Genomic DNA, 23,624 nt, shown 5'->3' on the forward strand with positions numbered 1-23,624 from the left:
AACATTTTTTTATTTCTATTTCCTTTTTCTAGGCCCTCACGAAGTTGATGGTGTTCCTTTCTGCCTTATATCCCGGAAGTCGAGGTACTCCAGTCCTTCGCTGAAGTAAATCTGTGACCACTTTTAGGGTGGGAAAGGGTCAGAGATGAGTTTGTGAAAGTCCTTAAACTCACAAGGCAAACTACGCCTTGACTCCTCACCTCACGCGTGGGATTTACTACTGTACTTGTACACAGTTATGGCATCCAAGTACAAAGTATTATAACCATTATGCCTGCCCTATGAACACCTAATAAGTGTACATTGATACATTTTCAGCTGTAATCCCAGAGTTATGAATACAAATGGCTTTCTGAATCAGCCAATACTCGTCCCAAAGAGAAAATGTGGCATAGACAATTTTATGCTTTGGATAAATCCATGCTGAGAATATGGTATGCGTAATAGTAGACATGGCTTTTTTTGGCTTTGTGAATTTGAATACGAAAGGGCAAGTTTTGAACATGCTTCACCATCACCTACTTCAGTTTGTTTAGGAAAAAACAATCAAATCGAAGACAGAGTGGGTGCCATTAATGTCACATACTTTTGTTCTTGTCTCATTATTGCGAACAATCAGCATTCCTAGTACAACACAACAGAGAAATGCATTTTTTCCTGTTTTGTGTTGCATCAGGCTATGGGTGGGTGCCAGTTTCAATATTTGCTTATCGATTAGCAACAATTTAATTTGCTGAAGCTGTATCGGATTAGTGTTTTATAGAAATGTACTGTACCCTTTAGTGATCTGTGAGTGAGTGTTGGAGATGGCCCTTTCTGTAAAGTTATCCCCAAACATTTTGCCTTTCTCCTCTTATTTTTCTGACCCCTTTTTTGTTTGCTTTAGGACTCTGGCCACTGTACCATTGCTAGTCATTGCTAAAGTGCATGTGCTCTCTCCCCTACAACTTGGTAGTTTTGACTTACACCTGTTTGGCTTATTTAATTTACTTGTAAGTCCTGTGTAAAGTGGCATAACCTTTACCCAGGGCCTGTAACTTAAATGCTACTAGTGGGCCTGCAGTGCAGCTTGCGTACCATAGAAGTAGCCTTTCAAACCTGTCTCCGGCCTGCCACTGCAGAGCCTGCGTGCACAGTTTACTGCCACCCTGACTTGGCAAGTCAAACTACTTGCCAAGGCCTAAAATCCCTTTTTGGTACATCGGAGGCACCCCTAAAGTAGATCCTAGATAGCCTTATGAGCAGGGTGCTGTGTATATAAAAGTTAGGACATATGTCTTTATGTACTTCATGTCCTAGTAGCGTCAAACAGCCTATTTAGTTTCTCACTACTGTGAGTGCTGCTTCTCTCATAGGATTGCATTGGAAATGCCCTGACGTATGTCTAAGCCGTATCTTCTGATCTATGAGGAACAGCGTGGGCATGTTCAGTATGTCTGTAATGGTAGTGAAAAATCCTGCTTACTGGTGTAGGTTGATTTTATATTACTATTTTAGAAATGCCACTTCTAGGAAGTGGGAATTTCTCTGTGCTTATAACTCTAGTGCTTTTGCAGCCTGATTCTATTCTTCGTCTGGGGCAGAGTGACAGCTCCACTTTCCAGACAGCCATCACACAAGAGGGGCTGGGTGTGACAGAAGAAACATCTTCACACTGATAGTTGTCCTGGGCTGGGGAGAGGGAGGGTCGTTAACACCTTACACGTCAATAGGCTGTGTGCTGTCCTCACACAATGGACTGATTACCCCCTACTGATGTTGGGGCTGGGTGTGACAGAAGAAACATCTTCACACTGATAGTTTTCCTGGGCTGGGGAGAGGGAGGGTCGTTAACACCTTACATGTCAATAGGCTGTGTGCTGTCCTCACACAATGGACTGATTACCCCCTACTGATGTCTGCAGACAGGACTGGGTTGAAAGGGTGCTGTCCATGGCTTGAAAGGACTCCTTTGAAGTTATCCCCTGAACAAAGGTATTTTTGAGTATAAGTAGAAGGGGCTCTACCCATATTTTTAGAGCGCTTTTGGAACTGGGACTGAATGTCTGCCAGAGGGACTGCTGGATGCTCAAAGATCTGGACTGCTCTTCTTTTGTTGCCCTGCTGCCTGGTGTCTACTAGGTGTCCCAAAGGACTCATCTGGATTGTGTTTCTGTATGTTGCCCTGTTGCCAGCTGCCCCCTGACTCTGTGGGACCCCGGACCCTGTGGAACTGCCAGTAGGAACTGCCACTGTTGGCCCTGGTGTGCTGGCCTATCTGGCCTTTATTGCCCCTCAAGTGTTCTTTAAGGGGCCAACACAGAGTATATGTCCTTGGGCCTCTCCCTCCCCACCTTGTGTGTCCCTTGTTCATTTCAACCAATGCAGGACAAAACCTGGGATCCTTTCCCTGAGTTTTGGGATGCTGGGAAGAGTGTTTTCTGAGCCTTGCGCCCCGAATGACTGTAGACAGAGCACAGGCTGGAAGGAAGGAGGTCCCCATATGAGACTGTCATTGCTGCGCTCCATGGGTTCACTGAACGCTGCTGGGTGTTGTGTCTTTTTTTTTAATTTGACATTATTGGACGCAGGGCCATGTCTGTGCTAGTCGAGGAGAGGTGAGCCTCTCCCAATTGGGACACGCTGCCTGGGGCAACAACACCATCTGCTAAGGATCCCCCTAACTGGGCCCGGCTTCCCCTGCACAGTGAGAGTAATTCATGATGCCTGGAGTGTGCCGGCTCAGAGGGATCGAGCACAGCATACTCAATTGTTTTCCTGGTTGTCCCGGGCCTGCAATGCGGGCCCCGCGGCTCCCTGGAGGAGGCCTGCTGACATGCCTGTAGTCATCAGAGCCAACCCTGAGGGGTGCTGCTCAGGAGTGAGCAGCCGCCCTGCATGTATTTGGGCAACAACCTATGTGACTTCCCACAAAGCGAGGGACTCAGTGAGATACCCCATTTCTAACAGTGAGTGAGTGACTGAAAGGCAAATTTAGATAGTTGCCAAGGCATAACCAGTTCTGTAAATAATTTATATCTTGATGGTATGTTTACTCTGTCGCAACACAGAGTATGGGCTGTTGAAGGCAGACCTGTAAATTCTGCCGACTGATTAAGATGGGTGGAATTAGAGATCAGATTTCACTGCTGGTCACCACCAGCAAAGCACTGGTGGCAAGTGGTAGTGAATATTGCGAAATGCTCCCCTTGTCATTGCTTCAGGAGTTTCTTTTTGAAAATAAAGAAACATAGTTTGGCACAGGGCTCCATCATGTTGACGGAGTCCTGCACTAAACTGTAAACAGCTTTGACACTAACCACCATCACTGTGGTTCCTGACAAAGCTTTAGAAATGACCGCCAGCTCATGACCGAGAAATATATATATATATATATATATATATATCTGTATATATATATATATCTTCACACCAATTTGACAATTAAGTCGAAAATGCGGCACTCACAGGATTAAGTCAGACTTCTTTTATTCCATAACAGGACCCCAAACAAACGAGCACCAACGCGTTTCAACCTTCCCGGTCTTGATCACAGTGGTTATCCAATCCATTGCAAGCACTATTTATACTGTTCCTCTAAGCCATGCCCTGATGTGGCATTCTGGGATATGTAGTCTTTATAGTGTATACTGTTTCTGAAAACACCACCATGCCCATTTAACACCCCAATGTGTACTGCACAAAAAAGACTAAAAATAATAAAAAATAACAAACCTAGTGCACATAAAGGATAATAAAACAATACACAACGAACATAACAATAGCTACTCTACTTGTCATTAGAATTTGTTAATATATTACACTAGCCACATTATTTGCATTTCCAACTTAGCAATATCCGTTACCATTATTCAGTTTTACAACTTATATTTCCTAATTTATCTGTGGGGATCCACCTCCCAATTCTTTTTTATTAAAACTATTTCACTTATTTCAATTAATATGCTTCATTGTTTTTTTATTGAGAGCTAGTCCGTTTTATGCAACCAAGTTTAGAGATGGCAATACACTTCCTTGTCACTGTTAATCCCATACGGCATCTTAGTCTTCAACCTAATGATGTATCTGGACTCCAAACGTCGTAATCTCTGAACCCTATCGCCACCCCGTTCATGCTTTTGTATTGTTGCAACACCATAATACGTCATGGACAACCAATCAAGTTCTGAGTGAGTTTTTAAGTGTTTAGTAATTGCATACATAGTATCCTCGTTTCTCACCGCCCTTATGTGTTCCAAAATACGCTTTTTCAAAAGGCATATAGTGCTGCCTACGTACCTAAGACCACATTGACATTCAAACACATATACCACAAAATATGTTTCACATGTGATTCTTAATCTAATCTCAATTTCTCTTCCTCTGAAATCTGTTACAGCTTTTTTGTTACATCCGATTTTACATGCTTTACATTTTCTACAGCAAAATAAACCCTTTCTGCCTTCTGATAGCCAGTTTGGAGATTTTTGGTATCTCTAGATTAATTTTAACTAGCATCTTTCAAAGATGGTGCTTTCCGATATGCAATTGAGGGGTGGATGCCCACTCTTTGTCCAATCTCACTATCTTTATGAATCTAGTGCCAGTATTTATTCAATATTTTCACAATTTGTTGGTTCTCTTTACTATAATCTAAGATTAGTCTAATCTCATTCTTTTCCAACATTGATTCATCTGATACATTTCTGTTCTTCATCATCACCTGTTCTCAATGCCTATTCCTTGCCTTCATCTCTCCCTGTTTAATACATTTCAATGTATATCCCCTATTCAAGAGTCTCTGTCTGGTCTCACCAAATTTAGCATTCATATCTTGTTCATTTCAGCAATTTCTTTTAATATGAATAAACTCTCCATAAGGAATACTTTTGATTAATGAGCTTGGGTGAAACCTAGTTCCATGTAGGTTGCTGTTAGTTGCTGTGGGCTTCATATGTAATGTGGTCTGTAATTCTCCATCTACAATGTACACTAATACATCTAGGAATTCAATCGAGCTTTTGCTTATCTTATGTGTAAAATGTAATCCAATGTCATTTTTACTCAATATGTCAAAGAATTCCTCAAATTCTTCCATAGTTCCCTGCCAAATTAGGAACAAATCATCTATATATCGTAACCACATGATCACTTTATCCATGTATCTATCATTCTCTTGGCTCCAAGCTATGCATCTGTCCCACCACCCAATCGTGGGATTTGCATAGCTTGAAGAAAAGGACACTCCCATTGCTGTCCCACAAATTTGTTTGTAGATCTGATGGTTCAACAAAAAAATATTGTTATTGAGACATAATTCTATCGTTTCCAATAACATCTCAGAATGTTTTAGGAAATGTACGCTTTTCTGCCACAGAAAGAATTTCACTGCATTAATCCCCACTTGATGTGAGATTGAAGTATACAATGAGACCACATCTATCGTTACCAGCAAATAATCAGGCTGCCACACTACACCATTTACTGCTCTCAAAAAGTCTCCCGCATCTTGCATATATGAGTTCAAATCTTTCACCATAGGGGCCAAATAGTGATCTACATAGTTCGAAACACCTTCATATGATGAGCCACAGCTTGATATTATCGGCCTGCCCAGAGGTTTCTCTAAGGTTTTGTGAATTTTTGTCAAGAAATATATCGTTGGCATAATTGGATTGTCATTCATCGTAAATAATTTTTCATCACAACTAATCAAACCTTCTGCGTACCACTTCTCAAGTCTTTCATTCAGATCCCATATTAAATCATTGATGGGATTCTCCGACAATTTACAGTAATTCACATTCATATTCAATTGTCTATACGCCTCCTCTAAATAGTCATCCTTCTTCCAAATTACAATGTTACCTCCTTTGTCCTCAGGTTTGATCATTATTGACTGATTATCCATCAGGCCCTTCAATGCTACTCATTGATCTTTCGTCAAATTCTCTTTTTGTCGTTTCTGAGAGGACTGTAATTTTTCTAAATCGATGACAACGAGATCATGGAATATGTCGATTTTGTTTCCTGGGGAAAGGGATGGACAGAAGTTGGATTTGAGTTTGAACTTTGTTCTTACCTTCTGATCTATCTCAATGCCCAGTGTAGCCAATATTTGTACTTCAGTTAAATCCTCATCTCTCAAATTGTGAGTCAAATCATAGATTGTTTTTAAGTCAGTACTTTGTTCAATAGTTAGATCTAAATTGCTTATACTGGAACCTCCCGATGTTACGGCGGGCCCCATTTTGGAAAAATATTTTGCCAATTTCAATTTTCTTACAAACTTATATGGATCAATTCTTGTTTGAACAAAGTCGTGATGTTGCTCCGGACAAAAGCCTAGTCCCTTCTGTAATACTGATGTTTCTACCTTATTCAGTTCATAATTTGATAGATTTACAATCAAGTTTTCTGGTTGCCCCACTGATGTCTTCGAGATCATTGTTCCTTCCGACTGCGTGACATGTAGTCTTTTCCTTTTTTCCCTCCTCGTCTTCCTCTTCCTATGGGGTCTCGCCACCCCGACCTCTGCCTCTTCCTCCCCTTCCTCTGTTTTTCAGAGTTGTTTGATCCAAATACACCAATTTCATTTCGTCTAAAAAAGTCATTTTTCTTATGTTCTTACTTTTTCCTTCACTTTCACTCAGATCTGTTTCCAATCCACTCGTTTCTGTATTCTTTGTTTGATCCAAATCGATATGTCCTGAATATACCTGTTGTTTCAATATGTCAAATCTTTTTGCAAAGGTTAAGATGCGTCCTGATTCGTAGTCTTGAGCATCCCTCAAAAATGTGCTCTTTTTCTGTTCCTCTATTTGATTTTCATATTTATATAGGAAGATATTCATGGTTCTTTTACATTTCTCCTTCTCTTCTTCCTGATCTAGCATCCCAATCTGTTACTCCAGTTCTTTAATATTCTGTCTCAGTTTTTCAATGTCTTTTTCAGCATATTTAATCAAGATCTCCATCATATGTTTGGAGCACTCCATGGTATTCATGCCCCATTCTTCAAGCATTTCAGGACTTATATCTGAGTGATTTGGTAATATAAAAATCCCCAATCCTCTTGGGACTCTCCCCACTTGTATATATTTTTTCAATGTTATTATTTCCCAACTTTTCGATATTTCCTTTTTCATAAGACGTTCTAATTGCAAAAATAAATATTTCACATTATTCCTTGGGGCTGTTCCTGCATTTGTTGATATTTGTCCTTGAGTTTGAGTGTTGCTAGTAACCTCAAACACTGACTCTGCTCTCTGTATACGTTTAGCTAGTCTTTCTTCCATGTTTTTCGTCAGACGAATTTACTTTTACCAAACAAAGATTCGTATATCACCTGTAGAGTATACTGAGTTATAGTCACTTTGTGGGGTCTTATTTCATTCAGTATTTATTATCGAAGAATCCTGTGTGGCTAATCGGACTTCACTTTTATTGTGTCTTATAGCCACTACCTGAAAGTGATTTATGTGTACCTCAAAATCACATATGATTATTACTGCGAGAATAACATCATTATTTCACTGAGTGCTGGGGAAGTATTCTGTGCATTTTCATAATTTCCAGGGCCATTGTATTCTGTTATATCAAATCACAAAGCATAGATGATTGCCTTTATTATTAATTTGCTCAGTTTTATGTGCTACCAACTTTACAAACACTGTTTTGTGATCTTGGCTGTTATGTATGATAATTCAGACACCTCAGCAGACTTGTTGCCCAAATGTTCAATAGTTTAATTGTATGAAAACTGCAATCAACAAATATGCTATATATATATATATACATATTAGGCCCTTAGTAATCCATATCCTTCAGATCAGTTTAAACAAGCACACTAGGAATGCTGTAATGAGATGAAAGCATTGGGAATGAGAAGGATCTCAAAAGGGACATACTGTGAGGCACAATCTGATGCTGGATAAATCCCTGCATTTACAAAGAGAATAACTGAAATAAGAAAGGCACAAAATATAAAGTAGAATAGTTGACAGCGTTATCCTGGGTCATTAGCAATAATACATTTGGCAAGGTTCATGTAATATTAAAGCAGTGTAAAACATTCAGATTGTGAACAATTATTATTTGGTTGCCACATTTGAAATCTGTATTTTAAGCACCATTCATGAAAAAGTGAGAAGCCCCTTTCCAGTACTCATTTTTAGTTGTAATGCACACATGTATATCTGTACGTCAAACAAGTATCACTATAACAGACATCATTTTATCACCCTGTTTGACCACGCAGCAGTATAGGGACTGCCCCCATCTACGTAGTAGATGTTATACTAGCACTAACTAATAAAGATGATCCCTGTTTCTTGCTGCTGCTTGATTTTTCTTTTCTACAGTGTTTGATACCCTTGACCACCAAGGGCTGTTTTATGCATAGTGCTACTGGGCACAATGGATATATCTACAACCTTTTTGTGCCCCCAGGGCACTATGATATTGCAGAAGGGTCTGCATATGCTTGTGTTGCCCCTTCTGTCAAATCAATAGCATGGCGCACATGCAGCGCCAGCGCTACCCTTAGAGGGTGTTGTTCCCCTATTTGCTTGGGGGTGCAAAAGAAGGAATCATTTTGCCCCGGCACTTGTGCTGTATTTCTGACGCCAGCGCAGAGACAAACATGCCCTCAGAAGGCATACTGACATTGTGCAATGAAAATGTGGCTCACTGTAAGTGTACCCCCTGAGGGGTCCTCTCAAAGGATGACAGGGGATCCCAAGAACACCTCAGACATCCCTCTGCACATGGGTGCAGTCAGTCACTGCACCTGCCTGCAGGATATCTCAAACCCCTCTTTAAAGTGTAGGAGACTGCTGCCTGCTCAGTGAAACATGGAGTGGCTTTGAAGCAGCCACTCCAAATTTCTCTAAATGTGCTGCCCTGGGGCAGAGCGTTAATTGTAAAAGAGTGCACTGTCCCTCTTTGTGCCTGGCACACCTACCTGTAGGTGCGCTGTGGCACAAACAAGGAGAGTGTGCCATATGTTACACAGGCCCAGGTCTAGTTGAAACTCCCTAGTCACTCATGGTCATCACCAACACTGTCCTTAAGAGGATCACCTTGCACCTCTCTGGCAAAAAACAATTTGTATATCTAGAATTCACCTGATCTCACCAAGCACTATCTTGTGTGAAGTTCCACAGGGTTCCGTGCTCACCCCTTTGGTGTTTATTCTGTACCTGAAGACATCCCTATGCACCTATACACTGTCAACAGTCAGCTATACCTTAAAGTGCCATAGCTAATAACATCATTAACCTGAAATCATGCCTGGACATCATTCAGTGCTGGATGACCACAATGTATGTTAAATGCAAGCAAAAAAAGACTGAGTTTCTCTTCATAATTAGAGGAACCACTGAACCCCTCATCCCGAAGTGTCTCAAGAATAGGTACTTAAATGGCTTTACTCCATTTCTTATAATCCGCCAAATACCTGTGCTTTCTCATCAGCTCTTCTCTGCTCTTCAAGATCCATTTGAAGAAAACGCTAAAACACCTCAATTCCACCTTACATTGCAACACAAAATGAAACCATGTTTTCCAACAACAATTCACAGTCCAGGCACTTGTTTTGTCATACATTGACAGTTGGAACGCTCTAACTATTGGTCTCATAGAGCCCTCACTGGCAATAATAAAAACTGTTTTTCACACAGTGCCTTGATTAATCATCAACCCAAGAAAGTTTAAGCACATTTACTCCATGTTGAAAGTCAGCTACTTCCCCCACCAGAATCAACTTTACAGTTAGTTGCTTGATGTAGAAAACATTACTCTTGAGAAACCCTGACTCACTTGCTTCTAAGCTTAATGACACAGGTAAATGCTATACCAGGAGAACTGCCTTGCCAGGGTGAAAATCCAAAACACAAACACCACTCATTTCAATACCCTTTTTTAGTAAAATGAAGACAACCTTCCTTTGCACCTCAGACATCCTCATTCATTGTTGCAATTCATGAAAGACCTTGAACCCATCTCATCACAATCGTACTCCCATCCTAGATGATACCATCTCCTTTCGGCTTTTTCCGTTCATATCCACACGGATATATTGCATCATCCTAAGCATTTGTCCAGTTTTGGAAGGTGGAATTTAAAAATTGAGAGGCGCCTCTCGAAAACTTCTAACACGCAGGACTGTTTCTCTTTAGTACATCCGTTCATATCACTATAGTGAGAAACATTTATTAACAGTTTTAATAAATACCTCCAATATAGTAATGAAGTAATCCAAACTGATGTACTAAAGTAAAATGCTCCCCCATGTTAAAAGCATACAAGAGGCTTCTAAGGATGTTAGTTCAGAATGCACATATCCAGAACTGGTACATTTAAAAGTGCTCTTGTGTGTGCTTTTAACATGTAGGAGTGTTTCTCTTTAGTGCATCAATTAATATCACTATAATGAGAAGCATTTATTAAAACGGGTTTTAACTGCCTCTAAGTATGGTTATATGATCAGATATACTGAAGTGAAACACTCCTACAGGTTAAAAAACACAAAAAAGAGCACTTTACATGTGCTCTAAATAGCTAGTGTGTGCTAAAGCTTGTGCAGTGTGTCTGTTTACAGCACACATGTGGCTCAAGGTCACAGCCTCATGACTCTGTGACCTCTAGTCACATGCCCTCCATCTTTCACAGACTGCAAGCAACAGCCCTTTCCCAACATGTCACAGATGATGAGTTTTGGAAGGGTGTTGCCTGAAGCCTATGAAATGACTGACAGCCAGTCCCGGAATACTGGAGTGCTTGCAAATGTGGACCTGCTGGCGTCATGAATGGGAGGTCCATTCAGGCCCCAGGAAATTGCAGGCCAGGGCTGGCACTAGGTCAGCCTTTAGCCTGCTTAGGGATTCTATTAAAAAAAGCTATGTTGCACATGCTCACTAGTCGATGTGCTAGTGGTAGTTGTTGCTGCATTTGTCTCTTACATTAACTTGAGTTTTCAATGTAAATATACCAGAATGTCTCTTTTTTACCTCACATGTGGCTATGTATCCTAGATACATGTATACGGTTCTAGGTCCATGTTTTATAAATTCCCTCAATCAAAAATAGATTTAAAATGAGTACCATTGAGCTGGGTAGTAATTAACACCTATTGACATATGTGGGTCCGGAGAATCGAGTAGGAAATATGTTGGTATCTTAATATCGTAGCCAAAATATGAAGGTCAAAATTATTGACAGGTATGTGTGTATAGCGTTTCTGTACCTAACTCCACATCGCTGTACCTTGAATATTTGTATACATATGGTGATATGGAGTTAAGAATAGTGAATCTGTAATTCCCTATATGCGCTTACCATTTGATATTTTTGTCCTCGATATTTAAACCACAATATTAATGTTAAGGTGTTATAATATTTCCTTTTCGATATTCCACACTACCACTGCGTTTCTGTGTGCTTCTAGATTGTCACATACAATATAATCCTAGCTGTATGTTAACATGTTTGACAGTCATGCACTATGTCCTTTGAAGTATATGATGAAGCCGAAAACCCAGCGGACAGAACTGCTCATTTCCAACAAGAGCCATACAAGTGCAGCCAGGCCAACAGAATGTGTGCTTCCTTCCCACATGTACTAAGGCTCATGGTAACAATCAGGGAAACTATTTGTTTCATTCTCAATAAACACGGTGCGGCTATAGGAGAAATAGCCTTGCAAGTTCTGGGTTGAAGGAAGAAGAGGAGATATTGTAGCAGCAGATTTCCATGTGCTTCCTCCATGCGTCACAGAGCATCTTACGCACACAAGGTGGATAAGATACCAGTGTTCAGAGCGGTGTCACACACCGATGGAACAGTTTGCTAGGCTGAGTATCAGGTATCCAGGTTACCTTTGCAAAGCTCGGCGTAAAACAATGTAGAGCAAATATGTAGTTAATCAGATTGTTGTAATTTAGTAAGGGACTCGACTAATAGATTAATGATGCATGATGAAATGTGGTGTGGCGTAGCTATCCTTTGTCCATTTTCTTATGTGACTTGTAGAGTTGTTTTAATTTTCACAATCATTCCTACTCCTGTCACATGCAGAAGAATAAAGTGTAATGAATAATTCCATAATGTAAAATCCTTATACTTGTTAGCAGTGTGTGTGTGTACCAGTGCTTAAATTGTGAAAAAACATAAGTGCCAGGGCCCTAGTCAGGAGGCACTGCCACTTGCACCACCCATTAACTCTATCAGCGGCTCCAACAACAGTGCCAGCCCAGCTATTGACCACCACACAACTAAAGTGTGATAATTCAGACTGTTCCAGGCCTCCAATACAATGTAAATAGTGGCAGGTATTAGTCATTTTGAATGTTTGTTGAATTAATAAACAACTGTTGTTGTGCTGATCTCTAAATTTGACAAAATGCACCACCATTTGGCAGACTGTCATAAGTGCTGGTGTTGACAATTAAGCCTTGTGCCGAGCACCAGAAACCACTGCCTCAAATTAAGCACTAATGTGTACTGATTTTAGGGCTCAGAGTGGGGCTCCAATATATCACCTACAGATGGGGGATTCTCTGTTTTGTCCGACTAATAACATTTCTACCCATTTAATCTTAATTTAGGAGGAGGGGGTGAGAGATATCTGCTAGTTAGTTTTCATTTTCTCCAAAAGAAAAACAAATGTGACAAAAAGCAGACGAGAATCAACGTGCAAAATGTATGTGAATAACCTCCTAAGTGTACGTTGCTGGGTGATCCCTAGAAGGAACCTTCCACAATCATCCCATGAAGGAGATTAATTCACACATAAATTGTGCTATAGTGATGCAGTTGAATACATTCACTCACAGGTGAAGATTTCCTTAACAACAAACATCAACTTTGAATTTGCACCCTTAACTCTGCTACGGCACGACACTAAAGTGCACAAGCACTTTGTGACTACAAACTGCCTGTAAAACTGAAAATGGCATTATCACCCACATGGAACATACTGCATCAACATATAAGTAGGCTTCCATTGTTACTTTTCAATATGTTGTCATCATGAAAGATGAAAAAACTCATCTTCCATGATGAACGGAGAAAAAAAGTAAACAATTGTTTTCCGTTGCATGAATTACCACAGTTTTTATTTAGCACTCCTCATAGACTCACTCTTTATTCATTTATGACTGCTGTCTCTTTCGACGTTTTGGAGCAGAATTTCAATATTTCAATATTGGTAGTTTGATGGAGTCAAAGGATTAAAATAAATTCTGATAAATGTAAATAAAATGTCCATGCTGGTATTAGGCATGTCCTTCAGTGCTCACACTCCTCATATTTGAAAATGTTGTGTGTATGCAAAAACATTATCCACAACTAATTGGGGTTGTGGCAGTGATCTGATATGGTGAACACCAATGTAGTACAACACTCTCAAAATGAAATACAATTTTTGGAAAACATAATACAGTTTAATGGTTTGCCTGCTGTTCGCATGCTGCACTTAGGACACTACGTGAAAAAACAAGCATTTCCCAAACCATTAGGTTTGGCCTTGCATGCCTGCAATTCTTTATTTATTTACTTTTGTGCACATATGTAGTAGGCATTAAACGTTTAAAATTAATAAAAAGTAAACAAGCCCCTGTCTAAAGATGGCATGCATATGTTGGCAAAAAAAAGTAAAAAATGACCCTTCGCAAAAATAAAATAATTGATGCACCTTCAGATTATCCAGTGGGTGTTCTCCACACGTGCGACACACAGTCCTGCACCACCGCCCCGTGTGTGCCAATACCACGCTGCCATCAGTCATCGACCACACACATCTGTGGCACATTAAAAAGATCTTTTTTAATTTTGTTTTCGTGATTCATTGTTCCTGGTCCTCGTTCGTGGATCCGTAGAGTCTCACTACGGACTCCAGCAAGGATCTAAAATCTGCATATTTGGTGCAGGATTTGCAGATCCCGCGACAAAATTCTCTTTTATTTTGATGACAGGTGGTTCCTTTAGGCTCCCCCAATATAGTCCTGGGATTGAGAGTATGTTCACTCTGCTCCGTTGTTCCCTATATCACCTAATTTTGCCTAGGACAGCGCTTGGTGTATTTTGTGGGGCATTGGGGGAATGTTTTGTGACTTAATCAATCAGAGCATGCAGCCAGACTTGTGAATTCATGATGGACGATGGAAGATTAAGCACTGTCATCCAATGGTATGCCTTTCTTTTTTTAAATGGAATAAGCAATCCTTTGCGTTTTTCCTAATTAGAAATTTGTAGGATATGCTTAGCTTCGTATCCATAACCTGCACAACAGCCATGCAAACCATAACTCACCCACCAAATGCCATGCTTATGACCTCACAATATTTACACCAATAGCAACACCTAAAGGCCCAACATAATTAAATAACATCACATACTCAAACTTCTCTTTCATAGTGGTGAGGTAATATAGGTAATATGATATGTAATGTTATGGGTAAGATTATTTATGACATTTGGACTAGCATCTTTTACATCAAGGTTGACCCCATGAGTATTGCATTTGGTGTGATATATATATATATATATATATATGCATCCAAATGGTAAAGTGATTTTATAGTTTTAAAACCTGACAGTTAAAAATCAAAAACCCACTGAAATTCAACAGTCATAATTTATTGACCTAACTATATATTGCGCCCCTCTATGCACTGTTTATAACCTCACATATTACATAACTCCTGACATGTCAAACAACACCTTACTATAATGTCACTTTACCCTTTGTTTTTTTTTGTCCAGTGAGTTTCTAGGGGATTTTTTTTACAAGTAGGAATATTTTTTTTAGGAACAATTTTTATTGAGTTTTTTCAAATTTGAACAGAGTCACATACAGTAAAAGAGTAACTAGCGCAGCCAATAGTACCATCAGCACTGAATTGTTCGTAGTTTGAAGGGCAACCCCGGGCTTCAGACACTGGCATGTCCTGCTGCGCAGACCAGTCCTGCCCCCTTCTCCACTGCAACATTGGGTCTCTTCCAATGAGCAGCAATGTCTCGCTTGGCCACCATAGTGGCCGTTCCCACAAACGTTCGATCAGCTTTCGATCCGCCCAAACAGTCCATGAACCCCAGCAGTAACATTAGTAGCGAGGGGTCCACAATCCAGCCCATTATCTCTAAAAGCTCCCCTACAATGGCTGTCCAGTATCTCTGGATCGCAGGGCAGGACCACATCACGTAGTAAAAGTCAGCAGGGACATGGGAGGAGTGGGGGCATTTAGGACTTGGGAGGAGTCCCCTCTGAAATAGCCTTCCAGAGATAAAATATGTGCAATACAGACAGTAGGTTTGTATTAAGCGTAAGCAAGAGGAGATTGTGATGACTCTTGGGGCCATCAGCACATCACACCAGTCATCATACTCCAAGGGGCCCAGCCAGCCCTCCCAATGAGTTCTCAAGTGACTCAATGTGCTGGGGGCATTGATGACCACAATATGATAGATCTGGGAGACTGTACCTCTCCCAGTGTGCCCATAAGGAGTTTCGCTTCCAGGGGACTGAATTCAAAAAGGGGTGTTATCTTTGGGAGTGTGGGTATGCAATGCATGACGCAGTTGAAAATATTTATAGAATTGTAAGGAGGAGAGTGTGAAAGTCTCCTGTAGTACCTGAAAGGAACACATGTTGGACCCTGCTCATCTGTCTCCCAATTGTGGGATGCCTATGGTGTCCCAGCTTGTAAATCCCTCCAACATTGCCCCATCTCGCAGCCAGGTTCCGCACCACAAGGGAGTCTGGAAGGTAAATCTGTAGTCCCACTTAATGTGGCAGAGCCCCGTACTCCAGGTGAAGAAGTCAACACAGGTCACCTCCAGAGTGGCTTTGGAGACAGAAACCGTGTATGGCATGACCATAATCTTTGGGAAGCCCAGGGAGGCGAGCTCCACCTGATAGGCAGGGTTGGACCACCCCCTGTTAAACCAGTCATTGATTACCAGGAGCTGTGTGGCTAAGTAGTAGAGGTGTAGGTTGGCCATACACAAACAGCCATCATATGGCACCCGGTGACAAAGATTAAGCACCAGCTGTTGCCTGGAAGTGTGCCATAGAAAGGACATCGCCATCTTGTCCAGGTCTATGACCCAGCAGCATGGCAATGGATAGTTCTGGAGAACATAAAGAAACCTCAGCAGCATCATCATCTTGTAAAGGACAATCCTGTCCATCACATTCAGGGGCAACAATTGTCACTTCCTAAGGTCCTGTCTTGCTTTACAAATCAGGGGGTTTCCAGGTTCATAGACTGGGTGAGCTCTGGGTGGAGCAAACCCATATACCCAAGTAGCAAAGCCTCAATAGTCTCACTGGCATGTCTGTTTGCCAGTCCATGCAATTGTGTGCTTGCGTGAGTGGTACAAGAACCGACTTGGACGGACTGAGTTGCTGTCAATACACCTCTCCAAAGAGCTGGAGGATCTGGAGACTGTGAGGACCGCTCTTCTCTGGATCTGTAAGGACCAGGAGGGCGTTGTCAGCATACTGTGTGACGCGATCCTTAAGCCCCATGCCCCATTACGATTCCTACATCTGTGCACAACAAAAGAGTCAAACGAGGTGCTCAATCGCTAGCACAAATAGGAGGGGTGACAGGAGGCAACCCTGTCAAGTACCAAACCAGATATGAAAAATGTCAGAAAGGACCCCGTTGGTCAGAACTTGTGCAGTGGGATTACAGTAGAGCATTTGGATGAAGCTTCTGAACCGGGGACCAAAGGCCAGCCCTCTGGAGCACCCGTCCCAGATATCCCCAGTCAACGGTGTCAAATGCTTTCTCAAAATCAGTAAGTAGTAAGGTAAGATGGGGTGGGAGCTGGTGATGACGAGCAAGCGCCACATGGAGGCGGCGGGGGCAATGCCTTGTGCTCCTGGCAGGCATAAAGCTGCATTGGTCCAGGTGAATGAGAGTCTGGAGAACATTTTTAAGTACAGTGGCCAAAACTGTGGAAAAGATCTTGACCTCCCCATTAATGAGAGAGATCAGATGTTATGCAGTGCACAAGATTGAGGTGAGGGTGCAGCTTTGAAATGACCATGATGCTTGCCACATCATTTGTAGGAGGGAATGACCCTACCTCTGTTGCTGCTTTGTAGAAGACCAACAGTCGGGGAGTGAGAACCTCTCAGAATGAGCTATAATACTCTATGGGAAACCCATCAGGGCCTGGACTCTTCCTGGATGCAGCAGCCGAAATGGCCTCTCCCACCTCCTCCACTGATATAGGTTGGTCCAGTATCAGCGTATGGGATAGAGACAGGCGAGTGAGCTGTACTTCGTCCAACAGATGAGGGTTTGACTGAGGCCCTGTGCACAGGACCACAGTATAGATGTGACTACAGAAGGCGGCAAAAGTTTGCAATATGGTGTGAGCATTGTGTTGGGGCACAAAACCCGCTACTGAGGACTTCCGGTATTATCCTGCTCGCCTGAGTTTGAGTGGCGAGTCAGAATAGCAATCTGCCATTTTTATCCCCCCAGGCATACACTTATAGTTGCTTCGCTTCCTCATTTGTTAAGAGACGGATATCTGTGCACAGGAGGTCGAGTTACATGAGACATCACCTTGGGAATCAGTGGGAAGGCGCATCTCTAAGCAGAGGGCACGAGCCTCCAACTGCATTAGGTGTTGGAATTGGAATTTCTCCTTTTCCCTAATCTTACTCTTGGTGATCCCCTAATGATGGCCTTGCTGGCATCCCTTAGAGTGTCAGCAGAGCATACAGAGCCTTTGTTAATTTGAAAGTATGCTTTCAGTTCAGTTACTAGCACCTGCGTGTAGGCCTCGTCCTGGAGATACCAAGCACTGAGCTTCCACAGGAGGCATGGATTGTCTGTTACTGCTCCTATGCCTTGGATGAGTGGTGCATGATCTGAGATCCTCATGGAAGAATGCACATGTGGGACACGTTGAGACAATCCTTGGCTGGCATTAGAGCTAAGTCAATGCGTAAGTGAGTGCAACAGGTATTGCTGCTGCCTGGGGTGTCTTGGCAGACAGCCAACTACTCAATAGGTGGAGAGCATTGGCACAACGCTGTGTTAAAGGGGTGCCAGTAGAGTACAGGCCCGGGGTGGGGACAGCAGTCCCTGCCAATCACAGTGCGGCCACAGGGAAGAGCCATCAGCACCAGCGCTAACTATGTATGAAGGACGTCGGTGGCTGCAGGAGGGATGTACACGCACACCAGGTTCAATGTGTGACTCGCTAGGGATCTGGTCAGGGCAAGATAGCGACCTTGAGGGTAGCTCTTTATCTGGGTAACAACCGTTGGAAAGGTGCAGCAGAGCAGGACCATCAACCCGCAGGAGTCCCTGCTGTATCCAGAATGGTATGCTCTGTCATATCCCTGGCACATAAAAATTGGGCAGCGGGTACCCAGAAGGTGGGTCTCCTGGAACATCAAGACAGAAGCAGAGGACCAACGGGCATAATGCAGGCCCTTCAAATGTTTGATGCGATCCAACATTCCGTTACATTTTAGGACATGATTTGAAAAGCCATCGTAGGCCAAGGAAGGGGCACTGTAGGACTGGATCAGTGGTGGTGTTTGGGCTATTAGCGGGACACTCTTCTCAAGGAAGCCCATGTTGGCTATGTGGTGGAAGAGTGTGCTGTACCACATTCCTAGTGTATCATGACTCATCGATAAGTCTGTGTGTGTGTGCAAACAGTAAACAAAACAAACACAAAAACAAAGCAACTAACATCCCATCTCCTCAACCTTCCCCCACCTCATACTTTGACCCCAGAAGTATCTGTCGCCCTTAAATTGGTAACTAATGTGAAAACCAACATGAATACAGACGTGGAGGGATGAACCCCTCCTTGCTGCCGGTTCTGAGTAAACCAACAGAAATCCAACATATCAATCTGCGAACCTGGCCAGTAACCCCCAAGCCTTTGGGCCACAGTTATAGCAGTGGATCACAGCGTGGGGCTCTGATAGAGCTCAGAATCCATCATCGACATTGGTGTGAGAGGCCCAGGAGACATCCTGGAGTCTGCCTTTTCTGATCAAGTTGAGTCTCCAGGCTCTGGCAAGTGGAGATGGATCTGTTGTGTACGGTGCAGCCTCTACCCCGGAGTGATGCAGGGACCACGAGTCCACCCGCCCACTGCCGTGGCTCCTGCAGGAGTAGGTGTGGATCCTCTTCGATTTTGGAGCAAGTGTGTGCCACCGCTGCACCCCCGACCTTGGGAGGAGGGCACCCCGTCCGGCAAAGCTACCTCTACTTCATGAGCCACTCCCAGGCAGCCTCTTGCGTGTCAAAGAAGTAGGATTTTTGAGCATGGATAGCCTTGAGTCGAGCTGGGAACAACAACGTGCAGGAGAGATGAAACACCTGAGTTTCTGTGGCAATGTGCCTGTTCCTCTTTGATATAATCTGGGAAAATAAGGATCTTTGGATATGGTATGTCAAGCCGAGAGGAAGTGCGCCTTCCTTAGGATCAAGTCCCAGTCTCTAAAATGGGCCGATGCGGGACCCCTGGGCAATGCCTGGGCTTCCGGACCTTATGGGCTCCCTCGATGACAAACCAAGAAGACAGCTAATCAGAAGGCATCCACGCCAGGACACACCTTGTCAAATGAGGCTGGCGGGGGGTCTTCCCTCACTCTTGTCCCGCAGGAAGGACAGCAGCAGCCAGCCATCGATCCAAGGGTCCACCCCAACCAAAGCAGCCCATGCTGACCACACTGCAAGGCATTGACTGCTCCAGAACAGTGGGGTAAGAAGGTCCCTCATTGCTAGGTACTCCCTCCAGGAAGTGGGGAGGCATACGGGGGTGGGAAGGCCTCACTGGTAGAGCCGCTGCTCCATCAACACTGTGTAGGAAAGCCTATCTGCAGCTCGTTTGCCACCCCGGGAGGATGGTCCAAGGCCTGCCCACCTCCAGCTGGATGAGAGCCCTCCAACACAAGGGCCAGCTCTTGCGGGTGTGTCTCCAGGCAGATGAAGCAGAGGGCTGCAGCAACTAAAAGGGCAGTTCAGGCAGGACCCCTTGTGGTGTTGATCCCTGTCCACAATATATTGCACTAATGCAGTTGTCCTCCCCTGCCAACATGAGGTGGGCAGACCAATGGCCCCATTTGGGCAGACACTTCCAGTTGCCGCCAGTACGCCTCCACCACAAGCCACAACACTACAGGAGAGGCAGGCAGCATGCGGTCTCAACCTGTGCATGGGGAGGACACACAGGAAAAGTTAGCAGCCTGAGGGGTGGGCCTCCTCACGCTCAGGGCTGGCCCCAAGACAGGTCCGGGAGCACTTCCTCTGCTCCAGGCTCCCCAGTTAGGTCTGGTATTCTGCGAGGCTGGCTATACCACGGTCCGGTCCTCAGCACCAACTGGCCCAATCTGCTGGCTGCATGCCACAGCGGGAAGGTCATCCTTCACTGCTGCATCTTCAGGGGGGCAAGCATCGGTGGACCAGCCGGGCCCAGGTGGCTGAGCCAAGACAGCATCAGGCCTAGCGCACACAGGCCCCGCCAGTTGAAGCCACTCCTCAGGTTGCATGGACACTCACCGCAGGCTCCCATAAATGGTGCGTCCTGGGGCTGTTCCCTGACCCTCAAGCCCGGTCAGCAGTGGCATGCCCATGGGGCATACACCCCCAACAGGCGATCTCACCCTGGCAGGCCAAATCAGTGGCATGCTCCCAGGATCACGGGCCACCAGGAAGGCATTTGGGCCCCTGCTGGGGCTCAGCAGCCACAAAGTAACATTCATCCCCGGCATCCCCACAGCATCGACCACAGTGCAGGGGGCATCTCACTAACACGTGGTGCTGTTGCAAGGCACCCTGTTAGGTGGCGGTTGACTGCGAATGACAGAGGCATCCAGAGCACTCCTAGAGTGCGACTGCCCTCCTGACGCATGAAGCTACTCCCCCAAAAGTAAGATCTGTTTACCATACCTATAACGTCACTTTAGCTTTTGTTTTTTTGTTTTTTGTTCAGTGAATTTCTAGGGATTTTGATCATATTTACACAGCCTTCCCACTGAGCCCTACCTTTTACTGTGTGCAGTATAGGTTTGGTCGTAGGGCGTGCACCCATCCCTGGATAACAGCCCGCTGCATATGTTGTTAGACCATTCATATTGTGGGGTTGGCAGCAGGGCCTGTCCTTCAGTCTCGCCCTTTGCCCAGGCCCCCATGGGATGTCAACCCCACCCATGAACACTCACTCCACATTTACCTTTTTAATTTTAAAAAAATCACAGTATCCTGGACTCCTGTGATACTGCATCTAAAGTGCCACTTACCGTACACTGAGATGGTGTAAGCTTAACTTGTTGAAGTGGGCTGCTGGTACCTTGACTCCCATGGGATTCCTGTGCAACTAAATGGGTGCCATGCTACGTCTATCAGGAGTACAGTGAGACCAGTGGCACAAATTTTTATTTTTAGGGTCGAGCCTGCGATGTATGCGCTCGCGCATGTGTATCGCAGCGAGACGCTTTAGTTATTAGAAAAGGGCTCAGAGCCCTGTCGACGTCACGTCAGTGTGTTTGATTGGTTCGTGGGCTTGTAAAATCTGCTTGCTTTCATTAGTGGAAGGCATGCACACATCATGCCTTTTCCGGTGGTTAGCCCTCCTCGAGCGCAGCGACCAAGTACAGAAAACATACAAGGCTCGCTGTTTTCTGTCAGATCGTGGACTACTTTTTCTCTATTTTACTAGCGCGATTTAGCTTGGCAGAAGTCGAGCGCTTTACACAGTTAATTTCACTTTTTCGGGTTACGTACATAAAAGCACTTTTGCCGATAGATGAAAAGTCGGGTTAGGAGTTTACAATGCGATTAGTTCTAACATGAGCAAACGCGAGACCCGTTGCATTGCAAATGCTTGTTTTATTTTGGCTCCCGGAATTTCCAGGGGGAAATGGTACCCTTGCCCTACTCCTTATATGTCTTGGTTCAGGACATAGGCATGGGGCTCCCGAGCCCTACATTTTTTTCTTCTTGTTACGGCCAGTCAATCACATTGCTCAGTCCGTGCGCCCAGTACCAGTTCCGCGGGATCGAAGCTACCAATGAGAAAAAAAGCCACCTTGGCCTATCAGATCACTCTGTTTTGTACCAGGGGACTCCACAGGAGAAACCGTCTAGATATCACTATAATTTTAACCCAATGCAAATGTATCACAAACGGATTTACATCAAATACTGAAGAGCTTTCTGGGTAAAGTTCAAACTTTCTGCCAAAGTTGATGCAATTCTGTTCAGCCATTTTTCTTTTTTGCTTCCCAGAATTTCCCATGGGAATTCACATAGGAAAATGATTTTTTGAGATCAGCCCACACTTAATTGATCACTACAAAACTTTCCAGGGAGGGTCTGAGGTGAATGAACAATTTATTTTGGAAAGTTTTCTAAAGATTTGTGAAATGGTGCCAAAGTTATTAGCAAAACACAAATTAAGTCCTGGAAGGATCAAAGAGGTAGTGAGTAACCGAGTAATCAAAGTTGCTTTTTGTTTGCTTGGAAGAGCACATACGTGGTGAAAGGGAAAATAAATGAAATTGTAATGGATTGCAGTTTGGTATTTTCAGACTGAGCTGGATTTCATTCTGCTGATTTGAATTATTTGGTGGAGCTTATGATTATACACCTGTTTGTACTGTTATTTTACATGATTTGTATTTATTTATGTTTTATACAGTCTATAATCTTCATTCGAGATCGAACTGCTCGCAATCAGGAATTGTCAGGATACATTGACTATGCCCACAGACTGAAGAATGAAGATTTCGAACCCTACTTCAATGGAAAGAAAAAGCTCATGCCAAGACCCTCTGATCTGAGGTATCACACTTTATTACAATTATTTATGTAGCCCTGGGTTTGGGTGCGGTCCACAGTCTCCTATTATATAGTATCATAATTGGCTAAAATAAGAGCATGTAAGCAGAGCGATGTCTACATGTTGGACAAGTTGTGCTTTAGCAAAGTGAATTATTTTGTTTCCTTTATTATTTTACTGATTTATAATATTGCAAATTGATTTTTCCATGCTATTAGGCGAGAGACGCTGCTTGATATGGTTCAGATTAATTTTAGTACATCTATTATTTATATTCAATGTGCATGTGTTCTAGAGCAAAACAACAGTACATTACGTTTCCAGTGTAAACTAAGTATTCTTTGGGGGTGCAAATTGAACATAAAATTGTATAGTAAAATCCTGTGTCACCCTGAATCCATCATGCAAAACAAATGGGTTCTTTCTTCTTGATGTCATTGGGGTTGGCTTTTGTCTATTTCATTCAGCAGTAGCTGATCCTTCTGTTGAAAGAGACGACATTCCATATTGTGCATCCTTTCACCTGTGGTCAGCACTGGAGGCAGTGGTCAATTTGATGGATTTTCATTATATGAAACAAAGCTTTATGTTATTATTTTCTAAAATTCAGTTGCAGCTCACTGGAATAAATACTGTCTCTGAGTGATATCGTGTGATTTCCTAGCTTTTGGAGAGAGGGAGAGATCGGAGAAAGACAAGTAGATATCTTCGGTTTAGACTTTAGAGAAATCCGACCAATTTTCTTTCCATGATGCATCATGGCTACATTGAATACCCCAGGGGGAATACTTTGAGGAGTAAATACGTGATTG

The 23,624-nt window shown here is 43.3% G+C and overlaps 1 protein-coding gene across 1 annotated transcript in view; it reads left to right on the plus strand.

The window, feature by feature from the left end:
• CFAP299 (cilia and flagella associated protein 299) overlaps positions 1 to 23,624 on the plus strand; it is a 1,354,103-nt gene that overhangs the window by 1,116,842 nt on the left and 213,637 nt on the right. The window contains exon 4 of the mRNA XM_069233754.1: positions 22,672 to 22,814. Coding sequence (XP_069089855.1) covers positions 22,672 to 22,814 — 143 coding nt within the window. The remainder of the gene's footprint in view (positions 1 to 22,671; positions 22,815 to 23,624) is intronic.

The sequence above is a fragment of the Pleurodeles waltl genome, chromosome 1_2, assembly GCF_031143425.1.
Source record: "Pleurodeles waltl isolate 20211129_DDA chromosome 1_2, aPleWal1.hap1.20221129, whole genome shotgun sequence".
In the NCBI taxonomy this organism is placed as follows: Eukaryota; Metazoa; Chordata; class Amphibia; order Caudata; family Salamandridae; genus Pleurodeles; species Pleurodeles waltl.